Consider the following 25881-nt stretch of genomic DNA (forward strand, 5'->3'; position numbering starts at 1 on the left):
TCTTCCTGCCCTCAATCTTTCCCAGCATCAGGGTCTTTTCAAATGAGTCAGCTCTTTGCATCAGGTGGCCAAAGTATTGGAGTTTCAGCTTCAACATCAGTCCTTCCAATGAACACCCAGGACTGATCTCCTTTAGGATGGACTGGTTGGATCTCCTTGCAGTCCAAGGGACTCTCAAGAATCTTCTCCAACACCACAGTTCAAAAGCATCGATTCTTCGGCGCTCAGTTTTCTTTATAGTCCAACTCTCACATCCATACATGACCACTGGAAAAACAATAGCCTTAACTAGACTGACCTTTGTTGACAAAGTAATGTCTCTGCTTTTTAATATGCTATCTAGACTGGTCATAACTTTCCTTCCAAGGAGTAAGTGTGTTTTACTTTCATGGTTGCAATCACCATCTGCAGTGATTTTGGAGCACCAAAAAATAAAGTCTGACACTGTTTCCACTGTCACCCCATCTATTTCCCATGAGGCGATGGGACCAGATGCCATGATCTTAGTTTTCTGAATGTTGAGCTTTAAGCCAACTTTTTCACTCTCCTCTTTCACTTTCATCAAGAGGATCTTTAGTTCTTCACTTTCTGCCATAAGGGTGGTGTCCTCTGCATATCTGAGGTTATTGATAGTTCTCCTGGCAATCTTGATTCCAGCCTGTGCTTCTTCCAGCCCAGCGTTTCTCATGATGTACTCTGCATATAAGTTAAATAAGCAGGGTGACAATATACAGCCTTGACGTACTCCTTTTCCTAACCAGGGAAGTCTGCAAACTCTAAGATTCTTGATGGGTGAGTGACACTTGGCCCATGCTGCTTGACACTTGGGAAGCACTCAGCAAATATTACTGAAGGAACAAATGCCTATGTTTTTTTCTCTCTCTCTTTTGCTTATCCAAATGTACATATCCTACTAAATCTCATGTCTACATAGCTGTCACTGACTGTTTATATCTTACTGGTTCTCTCTGAACACCAGCCTCCTTGTAATTATCCACACAGTCACATATACGCTCAGGATACACAATGGCATTGGTTCATGACTGTTGTTTATGTTAGGGATATCTTAGCACACTGCTTCAAGTGATCAAATGTCAGGCCATTACAGAGTGGGAGGAGTTCCCTCAGACGTAAATTCATACAGTGCTGGTGAACTTACTTAGAATCATATATTATTGGAGTTGAAATGACTTTTGGAGATTCTCTTTCCCAGCATCCTGCTATGAAATGAATCCCAGACATCTTTACATTTACATGTAGGTATGTATGTATATATTTACACATATATGCTGCTGCTGCTATGAAGTCGCTTCAGTCATGTCCGACTCTGTGCGATCCTGTGGACTGTAGCCCACTAGGCTTCTCTGTCCACGGGATTCGCCAGGCAAGAATAGTGGAGTGGGTTGCCATTCCCTTTTCCAGGGGATCTTCCTGACTCAGGGATCAAACTCAGGTCTCTTACATCTTATGTGCATGGGCGGGTGGGTTCTTTGCCACTAGTACCACCTGGGAAACCCAGGTATATATGTATATATTTATTGTCACTAAGAGTCAGACATGACTGAATGACTTCACTTTCACTTTCATGCATATATGCATGCATACATATAGGGCTTCCCTGGTGGCTCAGTGGTAAAGAATATGCCTGCTAATGCAAGAGATGCAGGAGATGTGGGTTCAATCCCTGGGTCTGGGTCAGGAAGTTTCCCTGGAGTAGGAAATGGACACCCAGCTCTAGTATTCTTGCTTGGGAAAGTCAATGGACAGAGGAGCCTGGTAGGTTATAGTCCAAGGGGTCACAAAAAGTCAGACCTGACAGACTGACTGAGTACACCCGTATGTATGTTTGTGCGTGTATGTGTTTGTGTGTGTGTGTGTGTGTGATCGCAATCTAGAAAATTACAGCTTTGTACAGTTTAATAATAAACAGGGAAGAAAGTACTTGACAAAGTATTAGAAGGTGATTTAAAAATCTGGATTTCTTTGTATATGTGGCATTTATTCTCTTCAGATTCTTTGCATGGCAGTTTAAATTGCTTTAAAAATAATTTTAAAAATCCATATGTCTTTTGGTTGCTATTGTTAGTTGGTTTATTTTCAACCTAAAAAGGCAATGATGACCTTGGCACAGTGCATTTCCTAAGGATTCTTGATCAGTTGGGTGTTAATGGCTATCAGCTCCTCTCAGCTAAGTCCAAAGGAAGAATGGGAATATATGTCATTAACTGTATGACCAACTTTCAAAAATCAAATCCTTCTATACCTACCTTGCCAAGGACTTATGCTTAGGATGGGCTTGTTAGATTTTCAAAAGCTTCTTTAGTTACTTGCCCTTTCATTATCCCAGACAGAAAATGTATAAAACTATTTATGTTAATATACAAATATATGTAAAAAGACAGAAGAATAAATATTAGCTTCTGTGGACCCACAGGGAAATGTGAAAATTAAGTTTTCATATTTTGATTAAACATAATTATAAATATAATTGGAAACTCTCACCCTCTTTTATTTGTTTCTTTTATTCCTTTTTTCAAATTGAAAGATTAGAGAGAATCATTGTATTGTGCATCCTGGTAGGCTAAAACATGTGTCCAGTTTTTGCAATTCAACCTCATTAAACATTAGATTTTTTCTTTTTCGGTGGAGAGGGTGTTTCTCATTAGGGTTTAGTTGTGTTTGTTTTAATGGAATATTATTTTTTCTCATCCCTGTTATACAATTGACCTTCACTAATAATAATAATAATTTTCTCCTTTGGCATTAGTCATGATTATCCAAAATTATTCTGAGATAGATAAACATAGCAATTCAGCTAGCAAAATGAAGGAAAGTTCTAGAGCAGAGAAGTTCTTGTTTCTTTTCTGTGGAGGAAATTCTGGATCCTATTTCATTGTGCATCATTCTGAATCTTATGCTGACACGAATTTTTTAAAGAAATGACATGGAGTGACAAATTATCCCTGAGTACCAATGTATAAGGTATATGACAGGTCACATCATCACCAGAGAAGACTGTATTCCAAAACTTTTCCCAATGGACACTTGTCTGGAAGAATTTACTCAAGACCTCAATCAAGTCTTTAGTTTCTTCATTTCAGAAATTTGGTTTTGGTAGCTCATCATGAGAAGGGTGTAGTCACACTTACTAAACACATAGGAAATATAGAATAGAGAACAGAATGCTAATTTGCTAAATTATAACTAGAACCTTCAAATACTTTAGTCTGTCAAATCTTTTTCCGTACAATTTAAACTTTTTGAATCATAAATCTCTTTGAAAATGTGATGACAAAGCCAATGAATAATCTTCCTATAAAAATACACAATCATATTTATATGAAAATTTACATATGATTTCAAGATATTTACAAATGGTTTGAAATCCGTTCATGAATGTCTTAGGAATCCAGGGATTGAACTATGAATTTTCATGGAAAAGCAAATCATAATTAAATAAGGTGGCTGATAAGAAATCAAAATAAGAAAATGTGATTGTATGATTTGGATTGCTTTAGCATCTGATTATGATAGCCTGATGCATCAATCATTCTCCACAATTGGATTTCAACTGTCACCAGGATTAGACAAATAACAAGAAAAACAGCAACGAACATTCATACAGTATTGACCGTGTACCAGACGCTGTTCTAAATCCTTCTTTATATATTAACTCATGTATGCTCACAAATGGAGTATATAAATCAAAGTATTATATCCAACCTATAGGCAGTTTTATAGACAAGTACTCCACATATTTCAATCTCTTATTTTTTAACAAATTTCTATATTCCATTAGTATTCACTTAGTTATGTAAGTAGTTGATAATCTGCACCAACCAGTTTTTTCCTGAGCCCATTAATTCTTCCTTCCTTTCTCCTTTTCTTCCCTCCTTTCTTCTCTCTCTCTGTCTCTCTCTCAATACACAGATATTTAGTATATACCACGTGCCAGGAACTCAGATATGGTCTTTAGGATATAGTTTATTGCTGATAAGGATAGATTTTTATTTCTTATCCTAATCAATTGTTTTTAATCACCCACATACATGCTGATTTTTGATAATCTACTTCTCAAAGTTATTGTATTTACAAGTTTTTATGGGGGGTAGGAAGAAAAGAAGTTTTTAATGAGACCCCTCTTTACCATTTGTACTAAGTTGTGTGCCGTTTTAAATTTTTTGCTTTGTTTTACATATGAGTCTCATCAGTAAACCTTGATAAAATTACCTAATAAACCTGGCTCCTGACTGTGAATTTAAATGTGGACTACATTCCATAATGCAATTCAGCAGATATTTACTGAGTGCCTAGACATCATCCAATTCCTGCCTTTAAGAGGCTTATGATTAGCTAGATTGAATGCATTCCCAAACATTTGCATTCAAGCACACATTTGATAAATGTTGCAGTTTTGGTATTGTAGATCCTTAGGGGAAAGATGAATTAATACTGGCCAGTAAAACCAAGGAAGATCTACTAGAAATGGTCACTGTAAATTATCTCTGGGGTGCAATTTTGAAAGAAAAATCCAGGTAGGACTTCCCAGGGCATGGGAAAAACAGGAGCAAGGCTCCGAAGAAGAAAAGTCGGGAGTGTATTTTTAGACTCAGAAACAGACTGTAGCCTAGACTGTAGGATGGATAACAGTAGGGGAGGAGATGGGGAAACAGCATGGCTGAGCATCGTGGAGTGTCTTACGTGTCACACTAAGGCAGCAGTTTTCAAGAGGTCACATTTCCCCCCACAGAGGCCACTGGCAATATCTGGAGGCTCTGCAGATGGTCACAACTGGGGGTGCTCCTGGCATCCAGGGGATAGAGGATGTAAGAGACTTAGTTTTTATTCTGTAAGCACTGGGGAACTATTGCTGAGTTATGTTTTCTTGGACAGTTATTTGCCGAGGTCCAGGTGTGTTCTTAGACAAAGTGTGCAAAGCATACTTTGCAAATCTCCCTCAAGAACAGTATGAAAAGAAAAGACTAATGTTGGAGATAAGGAACAGCACGTATGAATCAATTGGTTAACCTTGAATCGGAGTAAAAAGAAAGAACAGATAGGAAAGGGGGACAACTGAAGTTTTCCTGTGTGGAGAAGGCTCCAGACTTAAAAAAAAATAATAGTGCACAAGTGAATGCAGGCATTGTAACAGGCAGGCAACATTTCTGATCATTGGAATGGTCTGATTTCATTTCCTGAAGATTGACATATCAAGCAGTATATGATGCTTGAGGTTTTAAGCTTTTTTCCTTGGTGAGGCATTTCACTAAACCAACACAGTCGACAACTATCATAAAAAGGCAAACACAGCCCTGAACACCTCAAATCCCACCCTTTAATTCGAGAAACAGGGAATCATCTATATTTCATTTCTTCATAAATAATCAAGCTCAGAAAGTGAATATGATCCAAAGGATGCATAAATACTCAAAAGCTTCATACTAGGCACACTTTAGCTCTCCTGTATCATGTGAGGCTAAAAAAACAGGGAAAAAACAAATTAATTTTATTTTTAGCCTTGCTAAGTCTTTGGCTGTATTTCTAGGTCTGCTTTCCTAACATGAAATAGATTTGACTTTTTGTTGCTAAGGCAAAGTTGGAACTGTCACTGCCTTCCCCAATACCTTGCCTAATCCATCTTGTTCTTTTCGATTGTGACAGAAGATTTAGATCTTTTTCACACAAGGATTTTCTAATTATTGCTTCAGATGTGTTCTAGAAGCAGGGGTGTAATGATCAAGATACTTTTCCATTCGAAAGAAGATATGTTGACTTTCTGCCGATAAGAACTCTTGTTTTCGGCTCTAAGTGGTCTGCCTAATGGAAGGCCTGAAAGCTGAGTCAAACCTCCCTAGATCTGCAGTGCATCTGGGTGCCGCATGAACCAAATTAAGGAAAAGGCTTCATTGCATCATCTAGTTGGAATTTTCAAGGCACTCATGCTATTTTAGGCACATACAGCAGAGGGCATTGTCTGGCCAGACTTAAAACAGGACTGCTCTTGACAAGAATAGATGAAGAAATAGAGAAGGCTTTTCCTGCAAAATAAATAAATAAATAAACAAAGAGGGCAAGGAGACAGTGGAATGACCTTTATATTGCTTTGTTCTCTTCAGCTTTTCTTTGTAGGAAGACTTCTTTAGTTATTTACTAAAAACTGAACAAGGATCATTCCAGAAATTAATGAAATTTCTATTATGTGAGCTTGTTGTTGTTGTTTAGTCATTAAGTCATGTCTGACCCCAAGGACTGTAGTCTGCCAGGCTCCTCCAGATTTCCCAGGCAAGTATACTGGAATGAGTTGCCATTTCTTCCTCCGAGAGATCTTTCTGATACAGGGATTGAATCTGCATCTCCTGCTTGGCAGGCAGATTCTTTACTACTCAGCCACCTGAGAAGCCCCGTTGTGTGAATTGGACTCTACTAGATGCTAAGGATCAAATAGTGAATATGACATTATTTAGGTTCTCAGTGAGTGGATAGTCTTAACTATCTACACACTGTTTCTGTCTGCTTGGACACTTATGCATTCTTCCCTGCATTTAACAAATGTTTGATGGGTGTTTTTTGGAAGAATATCCAAAGAATATCACTATGGTAGATAAGATGTTTCTCCAAGGAATTTAGCATTCTACTCAGATGAGGCAGGCAGTAAGAAAATAAACACTGAAACAAAAAAAGAAAATAAAGAAAATAAACATTGAAGTGTATGAGGAAAGTATCAAATTAGAAGTACTCTAATGAAAATTAAAAATGGTAATCTGGGGATTATCTTTATGGTCCAGTGGTTAAGACCCTATGCTTCCAATGCAGGACGCATGGGTTCAATCCCTAGTCAGGGAACTAATATTTCATGTGTCACATGGAACAGGCAAAAAAAATTTAAAATATACAAATAAAATGAAAATGGTAACCTGATTGATAGTGATAGAAGATCTGCTTTAGGCTGAGTAATCAAGAAAGATTTTTCTGAGAAAGTAAAATTTAAAGGGAGTCTTGAATGACAAGGGATATCAATCATGCAGAAACCAAAGGGCGGGTGTTGCAGGCAGAGGGAGACAGGGCAAAGGTCCTGAGGGAGGAAAAGACCTGGGACACTTGAGGAATGAAGGAAATTCAATACGGTTGAAGTGAGAGGGAAATGAGAGGAGTTTAAAGACAAGGGTTAGGCAAGTAGCAGATAATCATATATTAGAGGCGAAAAAGTTTACATTTTGCTCCAAAAGGATATGAAGCTAATAGGAACATTTTCAACCGAAGAATGGCATGAACATATTTTTATTTCTAAAGTGAAAGTGAAGTCACTCAGTCATGTCCAACTCTTTGTGACCCCACGGACTGTAGCCCGCCAGGCTCCTCTATCCATGGGATTGTCCAGGCAAGAGTACTGGAATTGCCATTTCCTTCTCCAGGGGATCTTCCCGACCCAGGGATCGAACCTGGGTCTCCCGGCGGGTAGACACTTTACCATCTGAGCCACCAGGGGTATCCAAACTTCAGTCTAAATGCTGTGTGTGAATGCTCAGTCCCAGTCATGTCAGAATCTTTGTGACCCCATGGGCTATAGCCTACCAGGCTCCGCTGACCATGGGATATCCCAGGCAAGAATACTGGATTGGGTTGCTATTTCCTTCTCCACTAACTGCTGTATAAAGAATTAACTGTGGTACAGCATTTGCAAAATTAGAGAAACTGATAAGAGGGTACTTCAGTGGTCCAAGTTGGAAATGAAGATGATTTTATCTAGGAAGGGACAATGAGGAGTACACTTATATTTTAATAGTGAAGTCAATGTTTTAATGAGTAGGGGTATGCTGAATGTAAATAAAGAGAAGGAACAGTCAAGGAAGATTCTCACATTTTTGCCTTGAGTATTTGGGTGTGTGGTAGTGGCATTTATGAAGGTATAGGGCAGGTTTGGGAATTTTCTTTCAGTAGATGTATATAATTCATATGATCCTCTCAATGTCTATTAATGTTATCATCACTTCCACTTAGGAAGGTGCAGCTCAGAGAAAGCCAGTTTACCAAAGAATGATTAGTAATACTTGGCCAACCCTCTAACCCACCTGATTTCACTCTAAATCTGGCTTTTTGTCCCACTGGGTTTTGCTAATATAGATTGGATGTCTTTCTATATTTCAAGATAAAGTTGAAATACATGATATCATCAAAGAACAAAAGCTGAATGTATATTTAATCATTCTCTGTATGTAATTTACAGTGTGGACATGAACCACATTAGAGATTTAAAAAAATTGTATCTTCCCTTATTCGTGCATCAGAGTTTCAAAGTGATAGACTGCTGCCTCTGTGTAACCTGATAGTTTTTAATGTGACTGCATACAGAAGCTAATTTTGCCTTCATTGGTATTTCACCCTCTACAGGATTTCAAGCAGGACTGATTAGTTTACGGCTATACATGTCTCATAATGTATAGATATTGGATTGATATCTATATCAACAGATAATCGGATTGAAGATCTGCTCCATTCAGCTCTAAAGTAATGCTAAGGATGTCGATCATTGAAGTCATTTGACTTTTCCATCAACTCCTCTTCTCTCCAGTTTCTTTTATGCATAAGGGTAGAGCCTCCCTAAAATAATGCCCTCACCCCTCCTGGTTAAGAGCCTGGAGTTTCCTCCTAAGTTTCATCACTGAAGCAAATCCAAACTCTCCTACCAGACATGCCGTGCCCCTCAGTTGGACCAACTTAACAATCTAATTCTGTTGTATAAATCACCTACTTCCATTAAGTCATTTTCTTTTATTTCACGCTCCTACTCTGCTGCTTTTGTTACAGTCGCTGTTATTTAGTTGCTGAGTCCTGTCTGAGTCTCTTGCAACTCTGTGAACTGTAGCCCACCAGGCTCCTCTTCATGGGATTTCCCAGACAAGAATACTGGAGTGAGTCACATTTCCTTCTCCAGGGAATCTTCCTGATTCAGGAATTAAATCCGTATCTTCTGCATTGACAGGTGGATTCTTTACCACTGAGCCATGTGGTAAGACCCTCTGCTTTTACAAGTCATCCATTATCTCCTCTACCACCTGCCTCAATACAAAATTATATTCCCTTAAAGGACCTACACAAAATCTCAAACCCTCTTAAAACTTTCTCAGGTTATCTATGACATCTGACAATGTTTTATGGGATTTGAATATTGACTACGCTGATTTACATTAGTTCCTAGATACACATGTGTGCTTTTTATTTATGATAGGTATCTATGCTTTTGTATAGACAGACAACGTTGTATAGACAGACATCTTTTGTATAGGGGAAAACAGAAGATGAGATGGCTAGATGGCATCACTGACTCAATGGGCATGAGTTTGAGTAAACTCCGGGAGTTGGTGGTGGAGAGGGAGGCCTGGCGTGCTGCAATTCATGGGGTTGCAAAGAGTCGGACACGACTGAGCGACTGAACTGAACTGAACTGATGTTTTTGTATTATAGCTCCAGTAAGTTTGTAAAGTTCTAAAAGGTATGGTCACCTTAGACTCTTTTATATCCCTTTTTATACTCAACAGAACATAGCACCATATTGGCCACATCTTTTATTATGTTTTTTCTTACTTATTAAAAAAAAAAAAATATATATATATATATGCAGTATTTTCCACTCTGCTGCTTCTTATCTAATGATGTTGTAATCTTGTCACCTCTAAACACTAAACACATGTAGTTGTTTTTTGTTTTTTACTGTAAATTGAGCAAGTCTTCTAGAAGAGTGAAATGCAGACCTAGGTGGTTTTTCTTTCCTTAAATATCAACTTTTTTTAAGTCCCAACATTTTCTAGAAACATTGCAAGGTCAGTGTATATAGCTAAAGAGCCTCTTGTTGACTTGACAGGTTGAATACCTGGGTTATAGCCATTTAAACCTTGCATCATTTCGATTACATTTGCCTTGAGGGTCAGCCCTGAGCATATTTACAAAAATTTTCTTTCCCTGAAAATCTGCAGAACCATATATTCCTCCATGAGGGTTGGAAAGCTGAACAGATTTGCAAAATTGGGTTTCAGATGGGAAAAAGTTGAACTGTATTAGGAAATATTTGTAAAATAAATTTGATTTGGAGGGGTGAGCTACCTTTGATAATGGTGTTATTTAATTTGCCGTTTTCCCTTTTCCTGTGTATTATAGCACTCTTAAAAATTTAAAGAGCTATCTTGAGAAATGATTATAATGGAAAGCTTTCTTAGGAAGATGAGGATGAGCCTTACTTCCTTTCATACAAGCAAATCATGTCACCTCAGCTTACTTTGTTCTTTCTGATAGGCCTCAGATATATAGTGGTTTAAGAAATTAGATTTTTTTCTTTTGCCTTTTCTTTGCTCTTGGTTTGAGAAGCAGGAATAGTGAGAGACAGATAAAAAGAGAGGGAGAGAGGAGAACAAATATGAAAATATCAGGTAGGTTTGACTACATGTAACCAGAAAAATAATGAAGTTTATGATGTATGGAACTGATTATTGCATATAGTAATAAAATAGGAAAAACAGTTACAGGATTCGTTAATGTAGCTGCTTGTCACAATATCAAGAATGCAAATTCTTCCCTCTTTCCATTTTTTCCTTCCTTAGCACAACAGCTTTGTCCTCAGGCTGCCTGCTTTCTTGGCTACAAATTGTCTGTAGCAATTCTCAGTATCTTATACCCGCAACAACATTCAGAAACAGAATAAAGAACTACTCCTTCCCCTGTCTTTCTTCCTATTGGGGGAGAAAAATAAAAATTCCCAGAATCCCCTCAGCTGACCTCTCTTTGCCTCTTATTGGCCAGATGGTGTCACATGTCCAGAACCAACCAGTCTCTGGCAATAGGACGGGAACAATCAATGTTTGTTTAGACAAGAACTCAGCAAACAATAGTCCAAAGGTTAGCTCACCATCTGCTTTTGTATGCTCTGTGAACTAAGAGTATTTAGAAATTTTAAAATGGTTGAAAAAATATTAAGAATATTTGAGACATTTGAATGTGTAGTTTAACTGGACGATAGCCAGGCACATTCATTGACTTTTTGGCCAGAGCTATTTTCAAGCTTCAGTGGCAGAGCAGAGCAGTAGCAACTAGAGACCATATGGTCTAAAAAGCTAAACTATTTTGCTATCTGGCCCTTCACAGAAAAAGTTTGCTTAGTCCTAACTTAAGCCAGATTCTATTAATACATCAAGGCTGGATAACCTTCTCCCAAAGCAGATAATGTAATCCTGTGGATTTTGTTTTTGTTTTTGTTTTCTTTGTTTTTTAGGAAGAGACCGAATCTTTCTGAACAAAATTTTGTAATGAAAGAGTATGGGAGTAGGATATTGGGTATACAACAAATTCATAGAAGAAGAAGACAGAGAGATTGAAGTCCAAGCATATTTCAAGTGAATAACACAACTTAGTTTCATAAAGCAGTTGATTCTGAAAATGTTACCAGCAAGAATGGTTGGTAAGACAGACCTGAGTCTTTTTCCTTACTAAGACCCTACAGAAGTCCAGGAGAGTCTGAATGGAATGGTGATGATTAAGCCAGAATTTATTGAGAATTAGAAGTTTAATTTTTAGGAGGATTTTTCAATATGGGAACTTAATGAGGATCAAGTAAGAACCATGATACAAAGATCCAGGATTGGAGAAAACACCAACGTGAGGCAAAAGATCCAAAGAATCTTAGAGCCCAGTTAATGCTTTCCATGAAAGGGTTGAAGGATCTTTGGGCAAGGTTCGGTAAGGACCATGAAACTGTGTGCTTTGGCAGGAGAGTTTCAGAAGAGGATAGATTTGCTAATAGAAATCATGGAAGAGCTAAGTCAAGTAGATGTTGATGATAAGGTATGGTCTGGAGGTCTCAGTGTCCATTCTGAGTATGGGGGTTAATGGTTTGGCTTCTCAATGTTTACAGAGTTCTGTTGCACGTATATTTGACAGTGAATGTGTGGTCTACTGAGATATGAGGACTGATTGTGGTTAACTAAATTTATGTTTCTCCCACCTTGCTTGCAAACTAGTTCCAACATCTAGACAGCAGTCTATGCTGACTTAGCAATGATACTGTGCTAAATAAAGCATCCCCATTAGCTACACTTCCTCCTGAGTCCCTTCTGTGTCTCTCAGTGCACTGAAGAATGGGTAAGGAAAGAAGAAAGGTCTCTTGACAAAGTCAGGATATCCTCTGGGACAAGGCTAAGAGTATTATAGTTTAATTCAAAACCCACACAGATCCATTTGTAAATAAGTGCTGTGAGATGACATCGTAATGGATAGTGCGCACCTTTAAATTAATTTCCTTTTGATGTGATAAAAACATCTTCTGAAAGAGATGTTGAAACCTGGCTTTTGATATAAAGTAACATAATTTAGATTTTAAAATAGGAACCTTTTGTTGATAGTAGTTTATTCGATTCTGGGTGTGTACCAAACTTTATTTGCTGCAGGTTATAAATTAGCTTTGAACCAGCTATAATTCATAAATCATTACCTATGACTGATTTACAGGCAATCTCGTTAATTGCAATAGCAAAAAGACCTTGAAGTAAGGAAGAAGTAGAATATAAAACAACGCAGAGACTGAAACAAGGGAGACACATATACTCTACAATTCAGAGCAATGCATCATATAGTTGGATACGTTTTACTGATAGTGTGTTTCTGGTCATTCCAGTTCATTCTTGCCACAACTTTGAATAATAGGTATTAGTGTTATTCCTATCTTATCTAAGAGGAAGAAGCTTACATCACTTTATTTTAATATGTATTAAATATTTATTCAGTATTATATATTACTTAATTTGAGTCAGTAACTTTGTATATATTATATGACAATACTAACAAGAGCCTATTGATTAAGTAGCTCTGCTACTTTTACAGATGGGGAGAGTAAATTATAGATAGATGAAGTAACTTTCCCATTAATAGGGTTGTGGGTGTTCAAGCAGGCATATGAATTCAAGAATTCATCATAAGCCTCTTCTCTTGCCCATTGGACTTGGTTGTCTTTATTACTTCATATTTTAAAAGGATGTTGCTGCTGCTGCTAAGTCGCTTCAGTCGTGTCTGACTCTGTGCAACCCCATAGACGGCAGCCCACCAGGCTCCCCCGTCCCTGGGATTCTCCAGGCAAGAACGCTGGAGTGGGTTGCCATTTCCTTCTCCAATGCATGAAAAGTGAAAAGTGAAAGTGAAGTCATTCAGTAGCAAATGGCAGAGTAAGGATTTACTTTTTTCACTTTGTGCTATTTCCAGTCCACCAGTTATTTTGACCTCTAGTGCCAGAGACCCTAGGACTCTAGGGAGAGTCATGGGCTGGGAGATGGGAGGAGGGGTAGAAAAGTAGGGCCCTAGGAACCCCATCCGAAAAGCATCAATCAGTTAATATATTAGAGTTTAGGTGATATTCTTTATCCTTTCCCTTCCTTCCTTCCCTTTTTCCTTCTCTTTCTTTCTTTCAAATTCCCAGTTACTTTCAGAAGTGTGTTTTGAGAAGAGGGGAACATATGAATGAAAAACTGAATCACAGGAATGAAAATTTTTCAATGGTTATGATTACTGGCAACTTATATAGCATCCTATTTAAAATGGAAATCTACAAGGGTTTTCAAGGTCGTGTTTCAATTTACAATGAAAGAGACCTCGTAATCTAACTCAGAGTGGGAAGCCTGCCAGCCACACTGTTGTGATATGAGTAAATTCAGTGGATGCTGAGAATCTTACTACTGGTAGAAGGATTACATCCTAAAGAGGATATAGCCAATCTCTCAAGACCTTGGATGGTATGCATAGAAGTGGCCAAGAAATTCCAAGTATCTCCAGCATTGACTTCTCTCCAAGGTTCATTTTGAGCAAGTGAAAGATTTTACTAATCTTTCTCCTTGCTGAGGGTTTCTCCTAGAGCTTTTCTGTCTTCTATATTAATGTAGAATTACCATTCTTGAAAGCAAAGCTGATGACAGCATTTCTTTCTATAAACAGAATATTGAATAGTCACTTGCAGGATAAACGGGAATGCTTACCTTGAGCCTTGATCCGATCTCAACTTCTTTCCCATTCTCTTTTCTGGACCTTCCAGTCTCCTGCTATAGGAGATTTTATGATTTCTTGGTTGTTCTAGTACTTTCTTGTTTCCTTGTCTTGGTTCAGGCTGGTCCCTCTGCTCTTCTTTCTTTTCTTTATCAACTTCTACAAAATCTAGATCAGATGACTCTCCTCTTTCAAAATCCCCCGACTTATTATAGCATCACAGATTGAGTTGCTCTGACTTTAGTGCCCATGGGCCAGTGTGGCTTGGTCTCATAGCAATGACCATATATTATTGTGTTTCATCTCTTTGCCTATCTGTCTTATCTTCTGAATTAGAGTTCCCTCCAGGGTGAGGGTTACATTCTTCACTTTTGTATGCTCAGCACTTAGCAAAGTGTCTAACTAAGGGAAATAAAACAGTAGTAGTAGTAAAAGCAATGTCTATTGAGTTCCTTCATTATGAAGGCGCTATTCTAAGCTCTTTATGATATTAATTGTTTTCTGACAATAACACTTAGGGTTACATAATAATATCATCCCCATTGTGCAAATGAGATTGAACTGTGGAGAGGATAAGTCACCCGCCCAAGGTGACACATAGTAAATACTAAATTACTGTCTTAGTGCCTTTGTGAACTGGTTATGATGTCTCCACATTTTTTTTTCCTTCACAAGAGATTCTTAGAAAAGGCATGGTTTATTGAGGAATTTGGGAGAAGTCATCATACAGGTGCCCAATTCATGATAAGCCAGCTGAATGGGGTGTATACTAGGTAACACAAGCTTGGGAATTCCTCTTTGTGCTGTAAGAAATGCAGAAAGTAAGTTTTATTTCCCTTCCAAGAAATCAATGAGAGTAGTATCAATATCAGTAGTATCAATAAGACATAATACATATACAATCCTGTTATATTTAATACTATCATTTTTTCTGTACGTAAACATTATATTTCATGAGATGTGATTTAATTGGTAGTATGTCTACCTATAGGTAGCAGTTGGCTCTGTTATTGTGAGTTTTATATATGAAAATCTCTAGAAATTTACACATATTTGTGCATGTCATTATTTCAGTGTATTTTCACAGGTACCGTACATTAAGTTGCCAGTGTTTCCAGCTGAGGTGACCCCCAAAGGAAAGGTATTTTAACAAAAATAACTGTGAAAAATATTTTGCTTTTGCCATCATTCTTGCAGAAACTTCTTTCATGGAATGTTTGAGATCGTATTCTCCTGGACCAGTGAGATGGATATCTGAATCCTGATTCTCTACTTGTTAACCGTGTGACTATATGCACGCTACTTCCCCTACAATTAAATATCTTCATCTTGAAAATGGAGGCTATAACAATTCCTTCCTCAGAGAAGTGCAGCAAGGAAAAGAAAGGATCAGTGCATGCAGCCTGTGCAGTTACAAAGGACTCCGTATTCAGAAGGGCCCATGCTTGACTAAATGTTCTATTATGACTGATTTGAAATTCTTAATAACATTTTTAAGACTTCTTTTTGATGTGGGCCACTTTTAAAGTCTATTGTGTTCTGTTTTATGTTTTGGCTTTTTGGCCAAGAGGCATGTAGGATCTTAGCTCCCCAACCACGGACTGAACCCACACCCCCTATATTGGAAAGCAAAGTCTTAACCACTGGACTATCAGGGAACCCCTTGAAATTCTTAATAATTTTTGACAAGACATCCCATGTTTGCATTTTGCCTTGAGCCCTGCAAGTTGTGTAGCCATTTTTGGATTGTTTGTGAAGTCTATAGCCTATGGCATACAGACTATTCCTCGATAAATTGTGAGCTATTGATAATTTTGCAAGGGAGTTTTTAGCTTATTGGTATAGTCCCCCAATTTTATTTTCTGAACTTTTCTAATCTAGTCTGGACATTGAACCTAATGATGGGGGTACATTTCGTGTGTCCTCATGCGTTCAGGTCACCCTTGGTTGATAAACATTACAGTAAAACCCTCTACCTCGTTCTTCCATTTCTCTGTGATTGCACAAATGATGGAATATGGGCTGTGACTGGCCAATAACTCAAAGTTTGGAAACACTTCTCAATAAATATGAGCCCCATTGCTCAGTACATGGGATTAGATTTATTGTTATCTTAGTTTGAGAAATGAAGGCATGAACTGATACACTGTCTCACTGACAATGACTTGAGAAAGACATTTGGAGGAGATCTAACACTCTTGTTTGTTCTTATTGCATTGCAGATTATTTGAACTCCAGAAGGACCAACACCAGATAAATTATGAATGTTGAACAAGATGACCTTACATCCACAGCAGATAATGATAGGTCCTAGGTTTAACAGGGCCTTATTTGACCCCCTGCTTGTGGTGCTGCTGGCTCTTCAACTTCTTGTGGTGGCTGGTCTGGTGCGGGCTCAAACCTGCCCTTCCGTCTGCTCCTGCAGCAACCAGTTCAGCAAGGTGATTTGTGTTCGGAAAAACCTACGTGACGTTCCAGATGGCATCTCCACCAACACCCGGCTGCTGAACCTCCACGAGAACCAAATCCAGATCATCAAAGTGAACAGCTTCAAACACTTGAGGCACCTGGAAATCCTACAGTTGAGTAGGAATCATATCAGAACAATTGAAATCGGGGCCTTCAATGGTCTGGCAAACCTCAACACCCTGGAACTCTTTGACAATCGTCTTACGACCATCCCGAATGGAGCTTTTGTATATTTGTCTAAACTGAAGGAGCTCTGGTTGCGAAACAACCCCATCGAAAGCATCCCCTCTTATGCTTTTAACAGAATCCCTTCTTTGCGCCGGCTAGACTTGGGGGAATTGAAAAGGCTTTCATACATCTCAGAAGGTGCCTTTGAAGGTCTGTCTAACTTGAGGTATTTGAACCTTGCCATGTGCAACCTCCGGGAAATCCCTAACCTCACGCCGCTCATAAAACTAGATGAGCTGGATCTTTCTGGGAATCATCTGTCTGCCATCAGACCTGGCTCCTTCCAGGGGCTGATGCACCTTCAGAAACTGTGGATGATACAGTCCCAGATTCAGGTGATTGAACGGAATGCCTTTGATAACCTTCAGTCACTGGTGGAGATCAACCTGGCACACAACAATCTGACACTGCTGCCTCATGACCTCTTCACACCCTTGCATCACCTAGAGCGGATACACTTGCATCACAACCCCTGGAACTGTAACTGTGATATCCTGTGGCTCAGCTGGTGGATAAAAGACATGGCCCCCTCCAATACGGCTTGCTGTGCCCGGTGTAACACCCCTCCCAACCTGAAAGGGAGGTACATTGGGGAGCTTGACCAGAATTATTTCACATGCTATGCTCCTGTCATTGTGGAACCCCCGGCAGACCTCAATGTCACTGAGGGCATGGCAGCTGAGCTGAAATGTCGGGCCTCCACGTCCCTAACCTCCGTATCTTGGATTACTCCAAACGGAACAGTCATGACACATGGGGCGTACAAAGTGCGGATAGCCGTGCTCAGCGACGGCACGTTAAACTTCACGAATGTAACCGTGCAAGATACAGGCATGTACACATGTATGGTGAGTAATTCCGTGGGAAATACCACCGCTTCAGCCACCCTGAATGTTACTGCAGCAACCACTACCCCGTTCTCTTACTTCTCAACCGTCACGGTAGAGACGATGGAACCTTCTCAGGATGAGGCGCGGACCACAGATAACAATGTGGGTCCCACTCCAGTGATCGACTGGGAGACCACTAATGTGACCACCTCCCTCACGCCACAGAGCACAAGGTCAACAGAAAAGACATTCACCATCCCTGTGACTGATATCAACAGTGGGATCCCGGGAATTGATGAGGTCATGAAGACTACCAAAATCATCATTGGCTGTTTCGTGGCCATCACACTCATGGCGGCAGTGATGCTGGTCATTTTCTACAAGATGAGGAAGCAGCATCATCGGCAAAATCATCACGCCCCAACGAGGACTGTTGAAATCATTAATGTGGATGATGAGATTACAGGAGACACACCCATGGAAAGCCACCTGCCCATGCCTGCGATTGAGCATGAGCACCTCAATCACTATAACTCTTACAAATCTCCTTTCAACCACACAACAACAGTTAACACAATAAATTCAATACACAGTTCAGTGCATGAACCGTTATTGATCCGGATGAACTCGAAAGACAATGTCCAAGAGACTCAAATCTAAAACACTGACAGTTACGGAAAACAAACAATCAAAAAAAAAAAAAAAAGACAGTTTATTAAAAATGACACAAATGACTGGGCTAAATCTACTGTTTCAAAAAAGTGTCTTTACAAAAAAAAAAACAAAAAAGAAAAGATTTATTTATTAAAAATTCTATTGTGATCTAAAGCAGACAAAATTATGTGTATTCCTCAGAACCTGTTTTTGCTGCACTTATTTACTATTTCCCACATCTCGTCCTTGCCTTCCCTATCGCCATATTTTTCATAGGAGATCTCAATTCCCTAAAGAACCGGTCTAGGAAATTTTGTAAGAATTCTGTTATACATTGAGATTTTTATGGTGAATTCTAGTGGTGAGATCCAGTCTATTTTGTCTTTCTTTTTTTTTTCTTTATCTCTCTCTTCTTTCCTCCCCCTCATGCCCTTATGAAGTAGTCCAATGGGGAATGCAATATTAGAAATAGATTTTTAAGAGAGAACAAGGAAAAAATGCAAGATCTTATATTTTTCATGTAATGACCTGTTCTGTATTTATGAGGAGGACCATTCAATGGGAAAGAAAAAAAAGGAACACGCAACAGATTAATTTACATATGAGCATCTATAAAACCCATGATCTTTTAAACAAATCTAGACTCCAATTTGTAGTTCAAAAACTAAAAATAAGATTATAAATAAAATATTGTTGGTTTTTCTGTACCTGGATACAACTCATTTGTAGTTTGGTGCAAATGTGAGAGACTTGGAGGTAACTAGATTTCCTGATTTCTGAGAAAGGTAATATTACAGTAATCTTCAGTCACAACACCAGTCTCTACAGGGTCCTGTTTCATTAGATGATGTGAGTTTCTGATCTATATTCAAGGATGCTGTGGTCTTTTTTTCTTCTCGTTAGTGTTGCCCTTTGTAGAATGCTCACATTTTTAGATTTTTGTGAAGTAAATTCAATTCCACTTGAAAGAAAGTTTCAGTATAATTTATTCCCTGGCTCCTAAATAAAATTCTGCTGTGTAGATGAAGTACAATCACAGAATGCTAAATTATCCAAAGTGCTGAGTGTCAACAAGCTCAGTTCAGTTCAACACTAACTGTTCAAGTCCTACTATGTGTTAAACACTGATGTTGGTGTTGTGGACACATTATTAGTAAGACCTGGATTCTGCACTTGAATCACTCATGACCTATATGTAATATCATTAAAGAAACATCAGTTGATTACCAAGGGCCAGCTCTAATCTTCCTGTTAGGTGGCAGGTAGCAGGATCCTAGAGTTTTGAAATAATCAGTTTACTGTTATGACCAAAATCTCCTCATGATTTTTTTCCATTCTTCTGGAAGAGCTGATTCTGTTCTTCCAAATGCAGATTGTAGAGTGGTAAACAAGTGTACAGCTGATTTGCTGTACAGCCGATGGATTTGCTACAGCCGATGGATGTTTACCAAGAGATAGCAATGCTAACACACCAACAATTCACTAAAGGTACTTCAAGGAACAAGATATTTTTGGTATAAGAATATACATTATCTTGCAAGTTAAAAAGGAACTCTAGTCACTGGTACCTCAGCACCCTCCTGATATTTTAATATAGTATATGTCTGACTTTTGTCTTTATCTATGTGAAGCTTAGTGAAAACAGTAGTATACCAGTGTGTTAGTTGCTCAGTCATGTCAGACTCTTTGCACCCCCCATGGACTGCAGCCTGCCAGGCTCCTCTGTCCATGGAATTATCCAGGCAAGAATACCAGAGTGGGTAGTCATTCCCTTCTCCAGGGGATCTTTCCAAATATACACCTCTTATTGCTGGCCCTTGAAATCTGCCATATCATTGGTGAGATAAATGTTAAACTAGAGAAAACTAGAGGTAAGCTGGAGAAAACTGCAGCTCCTAATGAATGAGCAGTTTGGATACTCACACATAACTCTACAGGCTGGACATCACACCAGGGTTTTGTGATCTACAGGAATGAAAAACCAATTATTACTAGCAAAATGGGTCAGAGAGCTGGGAGGAAGAGATAGCAGACAAATGAGACCACGTAAGGAACTCACCTCTATTTTTTAGCACCACTTCTTTAGTGGCTTTTTCTCCCTCGTATCCTACCTTTCTTTATCAGGAATACAATTCACATTAGCTTTGACTGTGCAGAAGACTCAAGGGAAAACACATGTTGGCTGCCATTTGTCAAGTGATTCAGTATTGAATGTGCTTCATATTTCTAAGCTGCAGATCAGCTTAGAAACTAACCAAACAACTCACCGAGGAATAGCAAGTGCTAATACAAAGAAGACTGATATAAACCCAGAAGGAAAAGAATCTTGTCTTCTCTACTTGGTTTCTGGTCTCTGAGCTCTATCTTTGTTGATTATAAACTTTCTTACATTTGAGCTTTTAATTCTTAAGAAGTTAGTTCCAGCATGCAATTCCTCTTGAGTGAACTCTGGGAGTTGGGATTGGACAGGGAAGCCTGGTGTGCTGCAGTCCATGGGATCAAAAAGAGTTGGACACTACTGAGCGACTGAACTGAACTGAGCTGTGAGGGGTGACTGAGTAGTTAGATAAATTCTACTAGAATAAAAGGTGAATCTACACTAAAAATTTAGGTAAGAAAGTCAAGAATACAATTCAGTGCCATAAGAGATTACAGTTGCCCTAATGAATACATATTAGAAATTTAAACAAAAATCTACATATATTGATGAAAGATTTGTTAAGCCACACTTGATTTTTCCAGTCAATTTAGAAATACTTTTGACAAAAGTTCCTCGCTGCAGGTTTTAGGGATGAAGGGCATAGTGCTATAAATGTATTATTTAAAGTACACTAAAATGAATTCTATGATTTTATGATTAACAGTGTCTGTATTTGCTCTGCATTGAGCACTGGTTTTGGGAGCTTCAATAAGGTAGCTGTACTAACCAGAGTTCATCACTCAAAACGAACTTCCTTGGTTCAGCAGAAAGTCCATCTCACTGTTTAAATATCTGGTTTATCCTTGTAGCAAAACACACCTCTTATGTCTGTTACTGTTTTTATTCTATCCAAAGGTAATCAAGTGGCAGTATGCTTAAATACTCATGTGCATCAAAAATATGTCATTCACAATTAACCAAGTTAAAATAATGTAATGATAATTTTAGTTTGTATATTTATTTTTCCTACTAAAGATATGCAGCTGACTTTGGGAAAATATCAAAGAATGCTTTAGAAGGTATCTTCTCTAATATTTTATTTTTTTTCCTATTCTGGACTCCTGCTCTTTTATAACTGGCTATTACTTCAAACTCCTAAATTCTTTTGCATGTGTCCAAACACATTTATGGTGGCAAAATATGAGAAGGATTTGGTACAATTCACATACATAGGACCTGATATAGCTTTAGTCATTTTTCCTCATATTCTGAACATTCTGGAATCAAATGTCATCTTTCCCAAAGATTAGAGTAGGTAACTAGAATTTTGGACCATTGGTTAACGATTGGAACATTGTTCAATTCTTTCTTTGAGGAATTGCTTAATTGCTATAATTGCTTTTAGGCTTTATAATCAAAGAGTCAAAAATCAGGACATTCTTTGAGACCTGCATACTCTGAAATTCTGAATTTAGATCGGTTGATAAATAACTTGACAATGGAAGGGTTATTTATATGGGAGAAAGAAAAGGAAGAGACGTTTATAGAAAAAGATTTACTGAAACATGAGGAAAGTATCAGGTGGATGGCACCAAGCTACTCAACATTTCCAAAGTAAATATTGATCAAGGTGAAAAAACAAGCAAACATTTTCTCCTCTTGGCATAATCTTCAAAATACTTAGACAAGTCAGAGTCAGACGTGTGCTTATGGATAGTATGGTGCTTTAGAACAATGTAATTTTTAAATAATGTTTTAAATTGTTTATTTGGTGCTTCAGCTTACTGGGATTAATAAGGATATTGAAGACAGTTGTATCACTAAATATCACGGGTATAATACATGAATGCTTGAGTGAGGAGTCATGGTTTTCTAGGAAGCCAGGTGTCTGTTTTTCATAAAATATTTATTCACAGAGTCAAATCTATTTTTTAAAAAAATCTCTCCCCAAATTATACACACATTCTTATATTTGATTAGAATATGATTTCTGTACAAAAGCAACCAGATAAAAATAAGTCAAGCTGTTGCCTTAAAACATCAAATTACCTTCTATTTTTTCTCTTCTGCCATAAGAAGAAATATGAATTCTTACATACTTTGCATTAGATAAAAGCCAGCTGTGATGCCATTGTCTTTCCAGGATATAAAATAAGATATATCTGGTTCTAGGAGAGAAAAAAGAAGTCCCCTAGAATTACTGTTAGTACACTGTCAATTAAGATCCAAATGTAGAAGCTCAAAGAAGCATTCTTGAAACACATTTAAAAATCAGTTCCTGTCATTTTGTGTCTTTAAGTGCTGCTAACCAAACTTCTGAGATTTCAATTTTTCTTAAATTGAGAAAATATAAAAATTACATATAAATTATATAATTAAATTGTATAACAAGTGCCTAGCAGCAGTGAGAAAACTCCATTTTTTTTTTTGCCTTAGTCCAGAATAAATAAAAAAAGAGAGAGAGAGAAAGAGAGAATGAAGTGTTGCTGCAAAGATAGGTGATGCATTAAGCTATTTTAATGAAAGCACATGTTACTGGAAAATCCTTCTATTTTATAAATTTTGTTAATGCACAGTAAATGAGGATACTCATACATCATCTGGGCAAAATAGAGAAAACAAAGCTCTACAAGACTCCAGACCATGAAGATTTTCTTTCAATATTTGGTCCAGTAATTTAATTTTCCAGGTTATTAATGCTATACTGTATTATATATTTGATGCTGAATGGCTGAATTTGAATTTGTCCAAATGGTATCAGTCCTGTCCTTATCTGTTTGGCAGAAGTAGTTAATATATAGCTTTTTACTTGGATCAAAGAGAAGATTCAATATTATTTGACAGAGAGAGGCTGGTCTCTGTGGAGGCAGCAGCGCCCATTTTGATTTATGTCCTCCGACCCTGAGAACTTGGCAGAACACCCACCTAGCTCAGCCCTAGGAGATCCTGACAAAAATCCATCCATTATGGGAATTCCTCCCCTCTACCATGTCTATGTATCACTAAGGCTTCTGAATGACAATTAGTAATTCTTTCTTTTCAGTCCTTAGTCCCACATTAAAAGTGGTAAATTAAAATGGAATTTAATTTCCATTTTAATACAGTTGGTAGTTCTGTAAAGCGTCTAATTCTCTGAGAGAAATAAATGAAGCTTCAACTGAACTAAATATATTAAAGCCTACACAAGAGTAATTATGATGTATTTTCTGGTATATATGTTTTTTATGGTAGATACTATAAAACTTTAAATCAAGTAATTTGTTAACACTACGGAAATCATGGGTTTCTTTACTAATGGAATCATTATGAAAAAATTTAACTATAGCAAAATTTGTAAAATGCCTCAAAACTCAAATGTTGAATTGGACTTCCTGGTCCTATGGCTAGTTCTATTTTTAAAAATAAAGTTTTACAAAATGAAGGGAGAAGTAATAAAGTTTCTCTTTCCAGCAGCCCCCAAGCAGATTAACACATGCTTGTAAAGATATTTCTTAACATAAATGGATGCTAAAAAATGAACTTTAGTTAATGGTGACCATAAAAATGTCATGTAGCTATGTATTTCCCCCTACATTTTTTTCGAGAGTCTTGCAAATAAGTCACTCTTAAAAAGTTAATGTTAGCCTTTATGGGTTCAATTGCATTTTGTTTTTTTAGGATATACCTTTATGTTGAAGTATATTTTATCCTTTGTTTTCTTTCCTCAGAATGTTTTCAAATTTTCTATAAGTACTATAAAATGAGATTCTGTCATTTCTACACAACATTTAGTTATTCAATCTGGAGTTCAACCCTATCAATATTGGGGACAACTTATAGAGGTGAATAAATTATTTCCTAGGCACTTTCAGAGTAATGCCTCTTTTTATTTCTATTCTTGAACTCCACTTTAGAGATCTCATTTTTTTATTATGATTAATATATCTTCTACCTTCAAGACAAAGGAAGAAAGCAGGACATTCACAATACTGAAAAATACATATGCAGAATATATGTGTGTATATATACATATATATATGTAATTTTATGAACATAAACTTGTTTACCATACTTCCTATTGAAGACAAATGCCAATATAGATTATTCATCAGACAATAAATGCAACCAAGATAAAAATCTCATTTATTAGTCAACATGGTTTCAATTTATTGACATCATTAAACTTTTATAAAATTCATTTTCTAATAAATCCTGAGAGTGATTTGTGATAGTTATTTAAAAACCATATTAGTAATCAGAGAAAGCTCTGATGTTCAGGAGTGAAAATCTACAATTAGATTAATGTCAAAGGTGAACTGGGCTTACGGAATTTAGTGGGATGCCATTAGGTATTCATAGGATAATACAAAAATAAAAATTCTGTGCTTTATAGCTCAGAAAGTGCTTTCACCTGTTTTCTCGTGTGTTAAGCCATGGAAGAATAGTATGTAAGTGCATTTTAATTAATGTATCAAATTTTCCCCGAATAGTACGTTTGTCTTTATGTAAAAGTATTAATATTTTGAATCCATAAATATAGACAGAAAGAAAATAAATCATTGGGGGAAAAAAGTAAATGGTAAAGTATACAACATGGTTAGATTATTTTTGTATTAGAATGAATTCATGCACATAATGAATAGGAATTGAGAAACTTATTTAATTCTAAGCACTGTCCAAGACTCTGGTTATACAACAGTGAGCAAAACAAAGTCAGCCGTAGGTGATTCAGTGACCAATTCACTTTGGTTTGCCTAGACTTTCCTTCTTTCACTACTGGATGTCCTCTATCCCGGAAACCATTTAGCTCAAGGCAAACCAGGATGGCTGGTCAAACCACTTACAAAGCTTGTGTGTGTGTGTGTATGTGTGTGCTCAGTTGCTTAGTCATGTCCAACTCTGGGACCCCATGGACTGTAGCCCACCAGTCTCTTCTGTCCATGGAATTTTCCAGGAAAGAATACTGGAGCAATTCCCTACTCCTGGGGAACTTCCCGATTCAGAGATCAATCCTGCATCTCCTGCATTGGCAGATGGATTCTTTACCACTTCGCCACCTTTACAAACCTTTTGTTGTTATTTAGTCCCTCAGTTTTGTCTGACTCTTTGTGATCCTGTGAACTGCAGCATGCCAGGCTTCCCTGTCCTTCACCATCTTCCAGACTTTGCTCAAACTCACGCCCATTGAGTCAGTGATGCCATCCAACCATCTCGTCCACTGTCATCCCCTTCTCCTCCTGCCTTCAATATTTCCCAGCATCAGGGAAATGCGTTGGCTCTTTGCATCAGTTGGTCAAAGTATTGGAACTTCAGCTTCAGCATCAGTCCTTCCATTGAATATTTAGGGTTGATTTCTTTTAGGATTGACTGGTTTGATCTCCTTACAGTCCAAGGGATTCTCAAAAGTCTTTTCCAACACCATAGTTCAAAAGCATCAGTTCTTTGGTGCTCAGCTTTCTTTATGGTCCAACTCTCACATCTGTACATGACTGCTGGAAAAACCATAGCTTTGACTAGATGGATGTTTTTGGCAAAGTAATATGTCTGCTTCTTAATATGCTGTCTAGG

General features: G+C 37.7%; 1 protein-coding gene across 1 annotated transcript in view; it reads left to right on the top strand.

The window, feature by feature from the left end:
• The window catches only part of LRRC4C (leucine rich repeat containing 4C), a 186901-nt gene extending 168701 nt beyond the window's left edge, over nt 1-18200 (top strand). Inside the window, exon 2 of the mRNA XM_065945369.1 lies at nt 16236-18200. Coding sequence (XP_065801441.1) covers nt 16278-18200 — 1923 coding nt within the window. The 5' untranslated portion in view covers nt 16236-16277. The remainder of the gene's footprint in view (nt 1-16235) is intronic.
• The last annotated feature ends 7681 nt before the right edge of the window (nt 18201-25881 follow it).

The sequence above is a fragment of the Muntiacus reevesi genome, chromosome 9, assembly GCF_963930625.1.
Source record: "Muntiacus reevesi chromosome 9, mMunRee1.1, whole genome shotgun sequence".
Classification (NCBI taxonomy): Eukaryota; Metazoa; Chordata; class Mammalia; order Artiodactyla; family Cervidae; genus Muntiacus; species Muntiacus reevesi.